Genomic DNA, 17,895 nt, shown 5'->3' with positions numbered 1-17,895 from the left:
ATCCTGGTATTATCCATGCTCATAAGAGGATGATGTTATCAACCATAAAACTCATGAGAACTAAACTATACTTTAACTTCTTTCAGACACTAACATAAAATAAAACAATTCTTTAATGTGATGATTTTAATGATAAATGAATATGACAATATAATCCAGAAAATACAAAAAAAAGTACAATGATTTTTAAAAGGTGACATTAACCTACGAAGATTGGATCATTTTGGCCATTTTTTTTAATGGTGAAAATCAACTGTATTCGACAGTTTTACCCAAAATGGTACATAAAGTTGGATCAATCCATCACTTATTGATAAATAATACATATTTTCTTTTTCTAATAATTAACTCATAGTATTGTTTACTGGTAGAAGACAAATTCTTAACCTGAATTTAAATAACAATTACATGGTCATATTTTCAATCTGCTCTTCTGATGATTGTTCAGAAGTCATCAAACATGCATGTATTGACTTGTGCATCATAACGATGTCCTAACAATGACACATAATGTTCTCCATATGACCTCTTTCTAGTCCCTCTCTTTGTGTAACTGTTCTAGTTAAGGAGTTCAATGCTGCATACCATGATTTTAATAGCAGTCATTTGCTTAAAACATTGTCTATTCAGTATTCCATCTTACCATTACCAATGCAATTTTAAATATTTATCCACATTTAGAACTCCAGATATTGTTTTATTGCACTAAGTTTATGATTTGACATATTCATTATCTTCTCATGTGCTTCTTAAATTTTTCGTAATGAAAATCATCTGTTGCTTTTTCTGTTGAGCTCTTCTTCTTCCCTGTTAATATAAACAAATAATAATTACATATTTGCAATCTATGCTAAGAATTTAAAGTTCTGGATTCCAGTTGATTTTAAAATCAGTATTTTTCTATTAACACCTTATAGTATGTAGGGTGACAAATACAGAATGATATTAATTTTTCATGAGAAACATTATATGTATAGATAAGATGCTTTCAAATGATAACTTATTTTATTTAAGTATTAACAAACGATCATTTCTACCACTTTCACAAATTACTATAGAATGTTGGGTGACAAATACAGAATGATATTAATTTTTCATGAGAAATATTATAGTATAGATAAGATGCGGTCAGATGATAACTTATTTTATTTAAGTACAATGTATTAACAAGTGATCATTTCTACCACTTTCACAAATTACTATAGAATGCAGGGTGACAAAAACAGAATGATATTAATTTTTCATGAGAAATATTATATGTATGGATAAGATGCGGTCAGATGATGACTTATTTTATTTAAGTATTAACAAGTGATCATTTCTACCACTTTCACAAATTACTATAGAATGCAGGGTGACAAATACAGAATGATATTATTTTTCATGAGAAATATTATATGTATAGATAAGATGTCGTCAAATGATAAGTATATTTTCTTAAATAAAGACAAGTCATCATTTCTGCCACTTTTACAAATGACAAAAGAAAGTAGGGTGACAAATACAGTATGATACAATGTATTAATATTTCATGAGAAACAATATACGTATAGATAAGCAAAGTATTGATAAGTCAGCATTTCTACCATTTTCCATGACTTTCACAATTTTTTTCTCTTCATTCAAGAATCATTTTACACTATCACACAGAAAACAGAAATATATGTTTACAGAAAGGTCAGTAGTCTGTAGTTTAACTAAGATAGTGAATACACAATTCTAACAGACAGGACTTGTGTCAGACTCTATTAAAGGTATATCAGTTCATATTGTTTTGTTTTATATTAACTAGTAAAACAATTAGGAAAAAAAAAAACATAATAACTCACTTCATGATAAATTTTGAATAACATTAAAAATTTCTACCTGATATTTCTGACAATTTTTCAGCATCTCCTACTCTCAATGGTTCTGGTTTAGGCTCCTCTACCTTTTTTAGTATTGGTGCTGTATCTTCAATATTAACTGAAAAAAAACACATTTTAAATAACTTTTGAGGTAGGTGGACTTCTTTCATGATCTTGTAAAGATGGAAATAACAAAAGCAATACAGGGTCAGGAGTTCACAAAATATATAGGCTGATCAAATATTTGTACAAGCTTCGTGTATATTTCTCTGATGTATTAAAATTCAAACTTAAGATTCTGTGAAGAGACTAATTGTTCATGATGTACATGTACATATAAATTAATACCACATGGCTTTCCAGTTATAAACCAGATGCTCCGCAGGGCGTAGCTTTATACGAACGCAGAGGTTGAACCCTGAACGGTTGGGGCAAGTATGGACACAACATTCAAGCTTGATTCAGCTCTAAATTTGGATTGTGTTTAAATAGTTGACACAGCATAGGTTTCTGACACAGAATGAATGTGTTCTAATGAACTTAATTTTTTTGTTTTCTCTTAAAGCAATTCACTATGCTGTTGAATATTAATCCTCTCAAAAAAATGTTTGAAGAAATTTTCTTTTTATTTATGAAATTTCAAATGAGAAAAATTGAACCCAATTTTTAATCACATCCCCCTTTCACTTATTCCAAAACTAATCTCAATTAAAATATTCTAATGGAGTTTGCAACAATAACTACTCATTTAAATACATCATAAAATATTAAGATGTAAAAAAAAACTGCTTGTTATCACTGAATGGTAAAGATTATTTAAATTTATCAGTTGGTAGTAAAAAGTGAATATACAGTGTATATTGCATATAACAAAAATTTAAGTTGATTCTGGACAAAGAAAGATAACTCCAATTAAAAAAAAAATCTTGCTATTGCACAATAAGATATTTCTAGCTTATTATTCGGGACAAAGAAAGATAACTCTAATTAAAAAAAAAATTGCTATTTCACAATATTGTGCAATTAGATATTTCTTGCCATTGCACAATACTGTGCAATTGAAAAGACTTCCTATTGCACAATACTTAATATAATAATTTAAGATCCTGATTTGGACCAACTTGAAAACTGGGCCCATAATCAAAAATCTAAGTACATGTTTAGATTCAGCATATCAAAGAGGCCCAAGAATTCAATTTTTGTTAAAATCAAACTTAGTTTAATTTTGGACCCTTTGGACCTTAATGTAGACCAATTTGAAAACAGGACCAAAAATGAAGAATCTACATACACAGTTAGATTTGGCATATCAAAGAACCCCATTTATTCAATTTTTGATGAAATCAAACAAAGTTTAATTTTGGACCCCGATTTGGACCAACTTGAAAACTGGGCCAATAATCAAGAATCTAAGTACATTTTTAGATTCAACATATCAAAGAATCCAACCGATTCATTTTTTGTCAAAATCAAACTAAGTTTAATTTTGGACCCTTTGGACCTTAATGTAGACCAATTTGAAAACGGGACCAAAAGTTAAGAATCAACATACACAGTTAGATTCAGCATATCAAAGAACCCCATTTATTCAATTTTTGATGAAATCAAACAAAGTTTAATTTTGGACCCCGATTTGGACCAACTTGAAAACTGGGCCAATAATCAAGAATCTAAGTACATTTTAAGATTCAACATATCAAAGAATCCAACCGATTCATTTTTTGTCAAAATCAAACTAAGTTTAATTTTGGACCCTTTGGACCTTAATGTAGACCAAATTGAAAACGGGACCAAAAGTTAAGAATCAACATACACAGTTAGATTCAGCATATCAAAGAACCCCAATTATTCAATTATGATGAAATCAAACAAAGTTTAATTTTGGCCCTGTTGGGACCAAAACTCCCAAAATCAATACCAACCTTCCTTTTATGGTCATAAACCTTGTGTTTAAATTTCATAGATATCTATTTACTAATACTAACGTTATGGTGTGAAAACCAAGAAAAATGCTTATTTGGGTCCCTTTTTGGCCCCTAATTCCTAACCTGTTGGGACCTCAACTCCCAAAATCTATACCAACCTTCCTTTTGTGGTCATAAACATTGTGTTTAAATTTCATTGATTTCTATTTACACATGTACTTAAACTAAAGTTATTGTACGAAAACCAAGAATAATGCTTATTTGGGCCCTTTATTGGCCCCTAATTCCTAAACTGTTGAAACCAAAACTCCCAAAATCAATCCCAACCTTTCTTTTGTGGTCATAAACCTTGTGTCAAAATTTCATAGATTTCTATTAACTTAAACTAAAGTTACAGTGGGAAAACCAAGAAAATGCTTATTTGGGCCCTTTTTGGCCCCTTATTCCTAAAATATTGGGACCAAAACTCCCAAGATCAATACCAACCTTCCTTTTATGGTCATAAACCTTGTGTTAAAATTTCAAAGATTTCTATTCACTTTTACTAAAGTTAGAGTGCAAAAACTAAAAGTATTCGGACGACGACGACGCAGACGACGACGCCAACGTGATAGCAATATACGACGAAAATTTTTTCAAAATTTGCGGTCGTATAAAAATATGTAATCAAAGTAACTAATCCAGACAATAATTCTCAAAGTGTTATCAAACTTTTACAATAGGCTTGCTGCCCGTTGAAAATATCATCCTCACTATCTGAAACCCTTGTACAGATATTCTACACATAGTAGTACTGTTGGACAGCTCCTCAACTCTGGATATACTAAGTAATATGATAAACAATCAGTGTTCTCCACAGATATTTCATTTAGCATCCTGGTAAGCAGGGTAAATTGAAATACCATCTTGTTTCTAAGTATGATGCTAAAAGACCCTGGAGTGAACACTGAATAATCATTAAATTACTTTTTTAAAGATTGGCTTGTAAATGAATCTATCTTTCACCCATTGTTTAATTGGCTAGTAAATGAATCTATCTTTCATCCATTGTTTGAATAATCATATATACTTAGAGTCTTTTTAATCTCATTTATTGAAATAACATTTGATATTCTTGTTTAAAAAAAATTACAATATCTTACATCTGTTGTGTTGTATATAATTAGCAGCCATATTTGTAGGTACAAAGTCTGACACTACGTCCCTCTTTTTCATTCTCTCTTGTACAAGTTTCTGTTTAGCATCCTCTGTTGCCTCTATGTTCTTAATTTTTGCTCTGAATTAAATCAAACAAAAAATTGCTGTTACAAGCACATTTACTAATTTTTTTTATTTTTTTTAATTTTAATGATCAAAATAATGCAATGGTTTAAAAGTGGGTACAACACTTTTTGAAGTTCTTTAAATTCAGAAATTATTGCAAAGTTTTTTATAAATGTAAAAATGTCTCACAGAACTAAAAAGTGCTTACATTTTACAACTCATTACTTTCAAGTTGCTGAATAAATATGATCTCAATGTTTAACAAATTGTAGATATGTGTAAGGAAAATATTTGTTGGATAGACAATATAATAGAGAAGATGAATGCATTGTTCATTGCTAAATTTCATATATGAACAATATTACTAATGTAAAAAATTGATTTTCTTATAAACATGCAGGAAGATAGTGTGTACTCACTCAATGCCAAGGTCAACCTCTGGGATACCAGACAACATCTGATTAGACAACATATCTTCTGTATTCTTCAATGAAGATTCTATCTTTAACTTATCTGGTAGAGCATACAGTGTGTCACCCCTTTTCTTAGGTCTGAAAAATAAATAAATGTTATGCTTATTGAAACAATGTAATGACATTGGTCATAACTTATGATGTGACAATGTAATTATATCATGACTTATGATGTGACAATGTAATTATATCATGTCTTGTAATCTGACAATGTAATTATATGACTTATGATGTGACAATGTAATTATATCATGACTTATGATGTGACAATGTAATCATATCATGTCTTGCATATGACAATATAATTATATGACTTATGATGTGACAAGGTATTTTACTACAAAAGATTCTCTTATTTCTTTATCAATTCATGTATAATTGTTTCTCCCAAACTGTCTTATTTTTAGACAATCAGTATAACCTGGTTACCAACACAATTGAAAATGTAAATACATCAAAATACTGTGTTTAGGTTTTTGCACATTGTTAAGAGCTCAATTTAGATAAAACCTGGCCTGCCTCAAGCAAGAAATAATCATGAGCTGTGGAAAGCTGTTGACTGCTTTAAAAACACCCCCATTATAAAGTACTGATTGGAATTTACAGTATATAAGTATAAACTAGTTTTGACAAATTTTATAGATGACAATATTTATGAACATTCAAGAGACCACTTTGAAGTTTGTCCTTAACTGTAAAAAAAATTGTAAATTATGTGCACATTTATAACTTCATTTACCAGATAGAGGGGATGGCCTGTATCCCTGCACTATTAACATTCATCAAGTTTCTTAATGAAAATCATTGTGCAGGATAAACTATAGGTAACTTTTGTTCCGTAGATACTTATTCACAATTCCCTTGCTAATGACAGCAGTGCTGATTGTCAATTATGAAAATTCAATTTAACAAATAAATTTGCAATAGAGCATCATAGTTTTCAAACCACTCGCTTAACATGGGAACTGAAGGAAAGATGCCCCTAAACGCACAAATGGTGTTCACTAAAACCAAAGTTTTTTGACGGAAATGCACCTTACTCAAAAGTAGTCTATTGATTGATTAAAGCACAAAAATACAATGTCAAATATGTAAAGAAAATTCATCTGCAGCTACCCATCGATAAAAGGTTTTTCATTTGAATCCTGAATACCTCAACATTTATTATAAACCAATTAAAATGTGAACATAAATAAAAAAAAAAAAAATATACTATCTCTTTTTCATTTCCTTTTTTTGTTTATCCAAGTAAGTATCATGAAAATATATAAATTATTTACACATTGTGTAAGATAGATGTATGTTATTTTTTAGTAAGGCTTATAACAGTCATCCATTAACCTAGAAGATGTATTGTTTTGTGGCAAATCTTAATTAATACAACTTCATAAGCAAAGGAAAATCCAATAAAATCTAAATAATTAATATCTGGCATACACTTTGAGCTAAAGTCATGATATAAAAGTTTTATTTGTAAAAATATCAGACTATCTTGAATTATTCATACATAAAAGATACTGAAACTTAAATCCAAATGTCAGATGTATACATAAATAAATAATTGATACATTGACACAGTCTCTAAGATCTTTGATAAACAAAATATTCTTCAAAAGTACTGGAATTTTCACAAAAGAATAATATATACCGTATACATTTGTGTACTGGTATATTATTTTTTTTTTTAAATATCTTAGTTTCTATAGTCATTGATGTGAAATAAAACAGATGTAAAATAATAACATCTTAATGAAATCAATATTTCAAATATAAATATTTTTTTCTGCCGAGCGCAGCTGAATATGACTGCAGAGGTTCAACCCTGAACCATTGGGGAAAAAATGAATACAATATTCAAGCTCGACACAGGTCTTAATTTGGATTGTAATTAAATATTTGACACATGATAGGTTTCTGACACAGAATAACAATAGTCAAAGAAATAGGAATTGGTTATATGATTTGAATCTATACTCATTTTTTTGCTACAGTACAATACACTTTGCTGTTGAGAATTGACCCTCCCTCCAAAAAATAAAAAAATTACCCCTCCCTTTTTTTTCTTTTTTTAGCTGTTGCATATTGACCCCAACCCAAAATAGAAACAAATGTATCTCCATTAAACAAGACACCCTTGTTGGCCCCTAATTCCAAAACAGTTTGAGCCATAACCCCTCAAAGCCAATCCTAACCTTCCCTTTCTGGTATGGAAACTTGAGGTAAATTGTCAGAGAGATCCATACACTTAAACACAAGTTATTGTCTGGAAACTAGAAAATGCCTTTTTGGGCCTCTTTTTGGCTCCTCATTCCTAAACTGTTAGGACAATAACCTCCAAAATCCATCCCAAGCTTTCTTTTGTGGTTATAAACCTTTTTTGTTTAAATTTCTTAGATTTCTATTTATCAATACTAAAGTTATTGTCCGGAAACCAACTGTCTTTGGATGACAACGCCAACAACTGGATACCAATATACGACCACAAATTATTTTTGCAGTAGTATAAGAAAACAAGAGGCTCTCAAAGCCTGAATCGCTCACCTTAATTTGTTTGGTTAAATCTCTCATCAATGATTATTTTGGCTTTTCAATTTATTTAAATGTTCTTTGAATCGTCCTATTTTCTTCAAAAGCAAAAAAAAATCATTTTCTCCTATGTTCTATTTTAGCCATAGGAGCTATGTTTCTTGACATACAAGGAAATAAAATATAAAATTTATACTAGATACTCTGAAACTCATTTAGCCTAAGTTTGGCTGAAATTGATACAGCAGATTCAAAGGAGAAGATTTTTTAAAGTAAGTCAACATGATGAACAAATTGTGAAAAAAAGTCTTTAAAGGGCAATAACTCCTTAAGGGGTCAATTGACAACTTTGGTCAAATTGACTTATTTGTAGATCTTACTTTGCTTAACATTTTTGCTATTAACAGTTTATCTGTATCTATAATAATATTCAAGATAATAACCAAAAACTGCAAAATTTCTTTAAAATCATCAATTCGGCTGAAAATTTAAGGACAGGTAGACCAGAACCTAATAAATACTTTAACTTCTTGTCTTATTTGCTCTAAATGCTGGAGTTTTTGAGATATAAGCCAAAAACTGCATTTTACCCTGTGTTCTATTTTTAGCCATGACGGCCATGTTTTTTGACGAAATAAAAAATAAAGCACAAAATTTATTTTATACACCCTACTGATCATTCAGTTGAAGTTTGGTTGAATTTGGTTGTGTAGTTTTAGAGGAGAAGATTTTTTAAAGTTAGCAAATATGATGAACAAATTATGAAAAATTGTCATTAAAGGACAATAACCCCTTAAGGGTCAATTGACAATTTTGGTCATATTAACTTATTTGTAGATCTTACTTTGCTGATCATTTTTGCTGTTTACAGTTTATCTTTATCTATAATAATATTCAAGATAATGACCAAAAACTGCAAAATTTCCTTAAAATTACCAATTAAGTGGCAGCAACCCAACAATGGGTTGTTTGATTCATCTGAAAATTTCAGGGCTGATAGATATTGACCTAATGAACATTTTTACCCCATGTCAGATTTGCTCTAAATGCTTTTGTTTTTGAGATATAAGCCAAAAACTGCATTTGACCCCTATGTTCTATTTTAAGTAACGGCGGCCATGTTTTTTGACGGATCAAAAATCAAAGCACACACTTTGTGCAGGATAATCTAAGGAACAATCATGCTAAGTTTCAATCAAATCCATTCAGTAGTATTAGAGGAGAAGATGTTTGAAAAATTGTTAACGACGACAGATGACGACGACTACGACAACGACGGACGCCAAGTGATGAGAAAAGCTCACATGGCCTTTTAGGCCAGGTGAGCTAAAAAGACAAGGTATGCTTACAATGAGATAACCCTCCACAAGAGTTGAAATGAAACAGAAATTAATAACTATAGGTCCCTGTACCCTCTTCAACAATGAGCAAAGCCCATACCACTTAGTCAGCTATAAACAATGATGAAATCTTTTTTTGTATCTACAGCTTGTTAGTATATGAAAAACAGCTGATAGAAAGAATTTCTATGACAGAATAACACCAGCACTGCCCAAAATGGTAAATACATAAATTCAGCTACAATTTAAATTAAATACAAAACTTGTAGATAAGAGAAAGACAACACTCAACCCCTTCGACAACCAAAATATGAATTTCGGGGTTGGTATATTATTGGGAAAATAGATACACATGAATTTAATGAAGTTTACTGAGAGCATCTTCTGCTATATCAGAGGCTGAACCTTCTCCTGAATTAACCAACATTTAAACATATTGTATTACAAATGAAGAATGACAAATTAATGAATTAAAATTAAAATCAGTTGAGTAATACCTGTAATCTTACTACAGTTTACATGATGGCTATTTACCCTAATAAACTTAAACCAAAGGCTATTTACACATTTACTTTTAATACACAAGAAACAATAATTATAACTGTTAAACAATTTTTCAATTTTTTTTCGAAAAAAAATCATGTTTGAAATACACAATTCACGAAATCAAGTACAATTACAGTAGTTAAGCTATAATAACATAGAAAGGGTTCTTATCATTGAAACTTCATATGGACCAAAAAAACATTGAAACTATTTCAATTTCTAATACACTCTTCAATGGTGTTAGCATGATTTGGAGATACCTACTGTTAACAAGGTTTCCCTCAATGTTTCTGAATTAACTTACTTAAAATCTGTTTCTTTATCATTTACATTGCCTTTCTTTTTTGCAAGTTGATCTTCCACATATTTCAACCTAAAAAAGTAAATAAGTATTTTTTAAGCTTATTTTAATATACAATTATGAATTATTTCAGTCAAATATATTAATTCAGATTATTTGGTTGTTGCTCAACTGTTCCAGATAAAAAAATGAAACCGCAAGACATTTAACATTAATTCATTATGCTGGCACAGAGTAATTGCTAAAAATCTGCTCTGTAACAGTAGTTTATTTCATCATCACATTTTTAATGGCCCCGCAACGAAGTTGTCGGTGCCATATAGTTTTACCCTTGTCTGTCCTTCCAAAATTCAATAGTTCTGTAATTCCGTCATTCCTCAACAAACCATTATCAAAGTTTTTTTCTAAACGCCTTCAGATATTAGGCTCATTTTTGGTATGTGAGTTTTAAACAATGATGAGTTACAGATCAAGTTTAAGTTTTGTTCCCCTTCACTAATTTTTGCTGAAATAACTTTGGACTTTGATATATTGTTGAAAATCACAGTTATACAGACTTTTTCTCTAAACACCTTCAGATATTGGGCTGATTTTTGGTATGTGAGTTAACCATGATGAGTTAATACAGATCAAGTTTAAGTTTCTTTCCGATAATTTTTGCTAAAATTACGGGCTTTGTACTTTGATAAATTATTGAAAATCACAGTAATACAGATTTTTTTTCTCGACGCCTCCAGATTTCGAGCTGATTTTTGATTTGTGAGACTACCATCATGTTTGTGTCCACATGTGCTTACATTGAAATTGCAGATTTTTCAACTTTTTGGGACAGGGCAATTTGTGTCGCTTTGACACATCTAGTTTTTCTTGCCTTGATTTTTTGTAAATCTAATATTTTGAATAAATTGATGGTAAACAATTGATCTATATTTTACATAAGCTTAGTCTGTCAATTGGTGGGTTGTTTCATTATAATTCAATCCATTTAAATACAACAACTCTGGAATGTTTAGTAAATTCAAATAACAGTCAAACCTTCTATAAAAGTCAGTGGCGGATCAAGAAATTTTCATCAGGGGATCTCATTGACTGCCTAAGAAGGGCCCCTCTCCAGTCATGCTTCAGTGATTCCCTATATAATCATTTTTTTGCCACAAAAAAGGGGGGGTGTCGGGCCCCCTAAAAAAGCCTTAAATTGGAACCTTAAATTTAACCTTCATCTTTTCAGCAAAAAACTCTTGTGTGAGGTCACTCTCTTTTATCCTGCTGTAGCTATACATATTCATGTTGAAACTCAAGTAAACATCTTAATTTTTAAGTTGATGTTGTCCATAGAGCCAGTAAATTTATTTTAACTCATATCAGGTTAACTTACAAATGACTTATTTATCCTTTTGATAAACTTATTCCAAAAGTTTATCTAATTATCACTGTAATTAGTACTTTGAGTAGTGTCTACAATATATTAACACTTACTTTCTTTTAAATAAACTAGTTTTGAAGATATTATTTAGTAAGTACCCTTTTTGAGTGGAAGTTTATAAATAGACCTACACTTAACTGTGCATTTACATGCATCTCTGATAAACCTTTTATCAACATTTTGATCCAGTATATATTTATTTCCAGAAATGAGTTAACACCATTATTTACTTTAGATATGACCTACATACATTTCTGTGTCTTCATCTCTTCTGTTTGTTTCTGCTGCAAATGCTGTCCCAATGGCTTCTACATCTTCTTTGGACATATCTCTGTAATATGTATATAAACATAAAGTGAAAATAAGATTTTAAATCTGTTAGAATTGTTGATGTATCTCTACTGTACAGGTGAAAGACAATTGACAGTCAGTCACAAGTTATCCTCGAGCTCACTTTGTTTTTATGCATATATGTTGGGTGAAGAAGCATGCTGATAATATTTTCCAATACATGATGTTTAATCATTTTATGACTTTTTATGATATACTTTATTAACAAACCTTAACATATTCTGCAAAGAAGTACAAAGCTAGGATGAGATGAAAAAATCATTCAAAATTATCCAGTCACTAAATTTACAATTCAACTTTTTATGCCAATCTATAGGACTCTGCATGAAGTTGCTTTCAAATAAAATATATTCTCATTGTACCGAGGAGATTTCTATAAGAAACAGAACAAAGGAAATTTGTATTGGGGTCAAATTGACCATAAGAATGCATTACAAATATAGAATTAAACATTGACACAATGTATGCACTTAACGGATAAATATATGACCGCAGTTTGGGTTTAAATTAATTTTTAACTTATTTTCTTTTATACTTTATTTCACATGGTTTTTGTATATCAATTTAATTAGAATATCTCAACTCAATGATATGGAAAAAGTACTTAAATAATTGTGTGAAATAAACACACATGAGAACAAACCAATTATCCATGTAGGTTCAACTTTAAGAAATACTAGTTCACACCCGTGACATCGCGGGTCCGTGACTGAATTAAAGTATATAACAATGCGCAAGCCTTACTTTAGTATTAGTATTGTCATCTGATAAAATCATGCTGATTATAAGATACACAGTTTTCTCTGCTTTCAAATATTTCTGTTTGAACCCGTTGAACTGGAACTTATCAATTATTGGTCATGATAAATACTAATTATTTGGAAAACAAAAGGTCCTGGAATGGAGTATTTTTTAATCAACAACATTGTCTTATATTAGTTATAAAATAAGTTGAATTCTTTGATTCGCTGTTTTACGTCACTCATGCCCGCTACCAAATTGAAAACTGTACCTATACGCCTTATTTATAGTCCAGATTTTTAGTATTCGTATTGTTATCTTAGAAAGTCTTACTGATTAAAATACTACAATAGGTAACAATTTGGCAATTTAGTAGTGTCAACCCTGTGATTATGACCCGTGTATATAGCATATTAATCCTGCATACACTGTTTTGTGGTGCCCCTGTCAGATGTGGAACGTACAGATAAGGTAATAAGTAACAGGTGATTATACTATTGGTATCGGTATCGGACTCGACCCGGAACTTCTTAATTATTGGCAATATTAATAACGTGAAAAACAAAAGGGTCTGGAGTGGTGTAATTTTTAATCTACACCTTTGTACTATATAAGTTGTATATAAATTTGAATTCTTTGATTCGTCGTTTTCACGTGATGACGGCTGACAAATTGGACCTTGTAATTTTAGTATTATAGATTTGCATTGCAAGTACATTTTTTGTAATATAAACTGTATGGAATCTTCTTAAAAAAAAAGGAGGCATAAAAGGAATTCTTGATTTTTGGATCTGATTTTTTTAATGCTGACTTATGAAAATGACCATATCCTTATATTTGTTACAAACTTTGAAACCTTTAAGATATAAACACCCATACAGGGGCTAAGGTTCTCAAGTAACTAAATTGACAAATATACATGCTGACAAAGGCCATTGAAATCCTACACATACATGACATAAGCTTATCCAATTTGTTTTCAAAAATTTGTACAATCTACATGATCTATCCATTTAAGGATGCACAAATGAACTGCTTTGAAATGAATTAAGTATGGTTTAAAAATATTGAAACATATTACATTCATATTCACCTTTTAAAATTAAGGGCATGGAAATTTTAACCTAGGATTAGTAATAACATGGACATGCCACATGGTTTCCTAGGAAAATTAGTCTAGGGACATAAATTTTATTAAAAATATTACTATGCAATTCTTAAACATTACCAAAACATAACTTTTAAATTTCCATGGTTTAAATGTAATTGAATTTATTATAGGATTGTGTATGACATGATTACCTAGGAAAATTAGTCTGAGGACAAATATTACTAACATTGGACTAAATATACTAGTAAATTCTGTAACCATGGACTTTTTATACTAGTAATATTTGTCCGCCCAGACATATTTTACCTGGACAAATTTTACACTTACGATTTGTTCAAAGTTTTCATATCAACAATTCCTCCTGTAAGTCTTTTAAATGGATCTTTCTAAAATTATAAAATAGTGTAGAAATGATTAAAAAGTATTCATAAAAATATTTCTCCTAACGACTACACAAAAATCTCAAAGTATGTCATAGAAGACATGCTTTTCTGAGATACATAATTATAGTGGTAGAAGTCATATTGCTGTATTACTACAATTTCATTGCTGACCTTTGTGTTGGCCTTTTGTAGTAGAAATATAGCAATATAAGAGATGATGTATGATTGCCAACGAATTAACTAATAATTCATAGAAATCAGTGGACAATCTTTTCAATTTCATCACTTTTGTTTTTAATTAATGGCATATATATATAGAAAATGGAGGCTGCGTACATCAGTTACTTCTTCTGTTTTAGGTATTTTCTTCCCCAAAGCTAGTACAGCAGCACTCACACCTTTGGGTTTCTCTCTTTGCTTTTGTAATTCCTTTATGTCTTTTAATTTAGATCTGAAAATAAAAAAGAAATATATCAAACATATTATTCACTACTGTCACTAATGTATATATAATACAAATATCTAAAAAGAAAAACCAGAAGCAAAAATGAAATTAATGATTATGTCACATAAGACTCAGACTGGTGCACCTATTTAAAAAGGGTGATATGAATGGACTCAAAGAAAACATTCAGAACAAGAATTAACAACTTGGAAGAAAACACTGTAGAAGAAAACACAGTAGAAGAAAGCTGGACATACTTAAAAAAGATCATACTACAAGCAACCAAAGAATTCATCCCACAGAAAACTATAGGTAGTGAACAACATGTTCCATGGATCTCTACACATATTAAAAGACTGATACGACAGTGAAGATACAATGCTGCTACTGCTTAAAAAACATAACACCAAGACTTCCAACACGGAGTCAGATGTAACCAATCAATAAATCATGTGAAACCAAACTCATTAACAGCATAGAAACAGTTGCAAGAGAACTGGACATTCCAAGACAAATAGACATGCATATGCTTATCCTTGATTTTTCGAAAGCATTCCATACAGTTCCCCACCAAAGACTTCTAAAGAACATGACACACTATGGAATAACATACAACACTCTACAATGAATTTCTGCATGGTTCACTCAGCGACACCAGAGAGTATGTCTAGATGGAGAAACCAGTGAGAACAAACCAGTACGATCAGGAGTTCCACAGGCTACAGTATTAGAACCACTTTGTTTCTTGATATACATCAACTATATGGGACAAATAATATTATCAAAATCAACCCTACATCAGTCAGGGGACTTACTTAAACAAGTGATTTTCTAAATCACTGACTCAAGTAACATTATTTCCATAAAGATTGGAAGTAAGAGTTGTCTTTCTTTAATAATCACCTATTTAAGTAGTACAAATTAATCACTAGAAGAAGTGATTTAATTTTATTGTAGCTTTAAATATAGAAAACTAATGATCCAGGGACTAACTATGTTTCTAAATTTATCAGAACCAACATCTGTGTTGTCTAGGATGACCAGGTCATTTCAGGTGATGACCTTGTACTGAATCTAGGATAATGACATAAAAATCACTTGTTTAAGTATCAGACCTCAATTTCCTTCCCAAAAATCACTTCTTTAAGTATCATTCTTTTAATTACCCCCCGAACAGTGAAATTTTTATCGCGAACAGTAGAATTTTATTACATAATCTGAAAGATGAAACCTTGAACTTCACAGGAAAAATGCTCCCACTGCTGTGAAAAATCTTTTAAGAAAGTATCAGTTCATTATGTATAGCCATTATTATAGCATTTTTTCAACTAAAATAGAATTTTCAGCTAAATGATAGCATCAAAGGCATAAACCTTGCTACTTAAAAGAAGCAAAAATTTCATATTTTTTAATTTTACAAATTAAAAGATATTATTTAAACCTATGTGTTTAAAATTTTGAAAAAACGACAAAATCCCAATTTGTGACAAAACCTAGAATTTAAAAATCACTTATTTCAGTAAGTCCCCTGACTGTGCATCTATTTGCTGACAACTTGCTACTATATCAATCCATTAAGGGTAGTGAGGACAGCTTACAACTACAAAAAGTTCTAACAGAACTGACTAAATGGGCAGAAAGGTGGCAAATGACATTCCACCCAGCTAAATGCTACACACTGAGGGTAACAAGAAAGAAAAATCAACAATAAGAGTATGAAATGATGGGACAACAAATTACCACAGTACAACAATATCCATACCTCGAGTCAAATTGGCAGAAGATCTCAGTTGGGATCCACACATCAAGAAAGTCATCACAAAATCAAACCAAGTACTAGGATTCCTAAGACCATGAAGATGTATTATTTCAAAGTGTCCACAAGACATCAAAGTGCAACACTAGTGCGCCCACATCTCTAGTATGCCTCTGCAGTATGGGATCTGTATCGAAAACATTACATTGACTCCCTAGAAATGGTCCAAAGAAGAGCTGTCAGATTTGCGACATCAACATACATGTACAGTCAAGAACCTGGGATAGTTACAAACATCATGAAAGCCGTAGAATGGCAAACGTTAGAATCTAGACGAAAATCCAGTAGACTAAGCATGTTCTACAAAGCAACACATGGAAAGGCCGCAGTCAACATACATTGTACCATCATATGTGAGAAGACCATCTACCTCAACAAGACAATACCATCTCAGATTAGTACCTCCACAGATGCCTACAAATACAGCTACATTCCAAGCACCATCACTGACCGGAACAGACTGCCAAGCTACATCTCTAGAATGCTTCAAGGAAAAACTTCAGAGGCTGAAGCTGTAAACAGAAACCATTTGTTTTTATCCAACTTTAATTGCACTTGTGAATACTGAGCACGCAGGTTGACATTTGCACAGCAGTATCTGCAGATCAATAGCATAGATGTAGAAGAATAACTTACAAGACATAGATAAATATATATGTACATATATGAAATTTTTCAGATTGTGATCCTGATCCTTTTGACATGTTAGAGGGAGAAACCTGATTCATTTGTAAGATTTTGCATCAAAAGTGATGATGATACATGTATGTTTTATCTTATTACGACAAAGAAAAATGCATTTAAATTTTACATAACTATTGGATGCCAGGCTTTACAAATTGTCCTACTGGACAGATAAATCTAGTCATAGTAGTTTTTGAGGTGTAAATACAACAAAAAAGTATTTGTGTCCATTTGTTATGAACTAAATTATTTACTCAATGTCATCTGCATCCTCGTTCGAATTGTCATCGCTCTCTGATGAGTGGCGTCTTTTTCTGATTGATCTACATTTTTTCTTCTTAAAAGCCTCCATCTATCTTTCTTTATTTTGGTCAACTTTCTTGGCAAAAAAATACGAACATTATTAGTTTTTTACCAAGGGAGGTAACCGACGTGACACACTAAAAGTTGTTTGATGGTATCGGACACGTTTTTATTCCGAATATTATATGTTTTTTTTCAAGTTAATAAATATTAAGAATTTTTCACGAAAAATAATGATATATAGATTAATGAAGATCAATACATAGTTATCATTAAAATATGGTGGTTACTTATCGACCAGCGGCAAATATCAACTGATTATTCTATATTTTTTCTATACAATATTAATATAACACGGTTTAATAAACAGCTGCGCCATGAGCGCATGATAACTTTAAGCCCGTCGTCTTGTGTGGA

The 17,895-nt window shown here is 30.9% G+C and overlaps 1 protein-coding gene across 1 annotated transcript; it reads right to left on the bottom strand.

Moving 5' to 3' along the window:
- Positions 1-117: 117 nt before the first annotated feature.
- Positions 118-17,621, bottom strand: LOC134706826 (splicing factor C9orf78 homolog). Its single transcript, XM_063566129.1, has 9 exons — positions 17,430-17,621; positions 14,567-14,681; positions 14,175-14,233; positions 11,895-11,975; positions 10,225-10,293; positions 5,455-5,586; positions 4,915-5,048; positions 1,867-1,965; positions 118-807 (listed from the first exon to the last, which is right to left on the bottom strand). The coding sequence occupies exons 1-9, from the start codon at positions 17,525-17,527 to the stop codon at positions 731-733; spliced, it is 864 nt and encodes a 287-aa protein (XP_063422199.1). The 5' UTR covers positions 17,528-17,621; the 3' UTR covers positions 118-730.
- Between the last annotated feature and the right edge of the window lie 274 nt (positions 17,622-17,895).

Source organism: Mytilus trossulus, chromosome 2, assembly GCF_036588685.1.
Source record: "Mytilus trossulus isolate FHL-02 chromosome 2, PNRI_Mtr1.1.1.hap1, whole genome shotgun sequence".
NCBI classification, from domain to species: Eukaryota; Metazoa; Mollusca; class Bivalvia; order Mytilida; family Mytilidae; genus Mytilus; species Mytilus trossulus.
The sequence above is the reverse complement of the archived record's forward strand: the minus strand, read 5'-3'. Positions and strand labels throughout refer to the sequence as shown.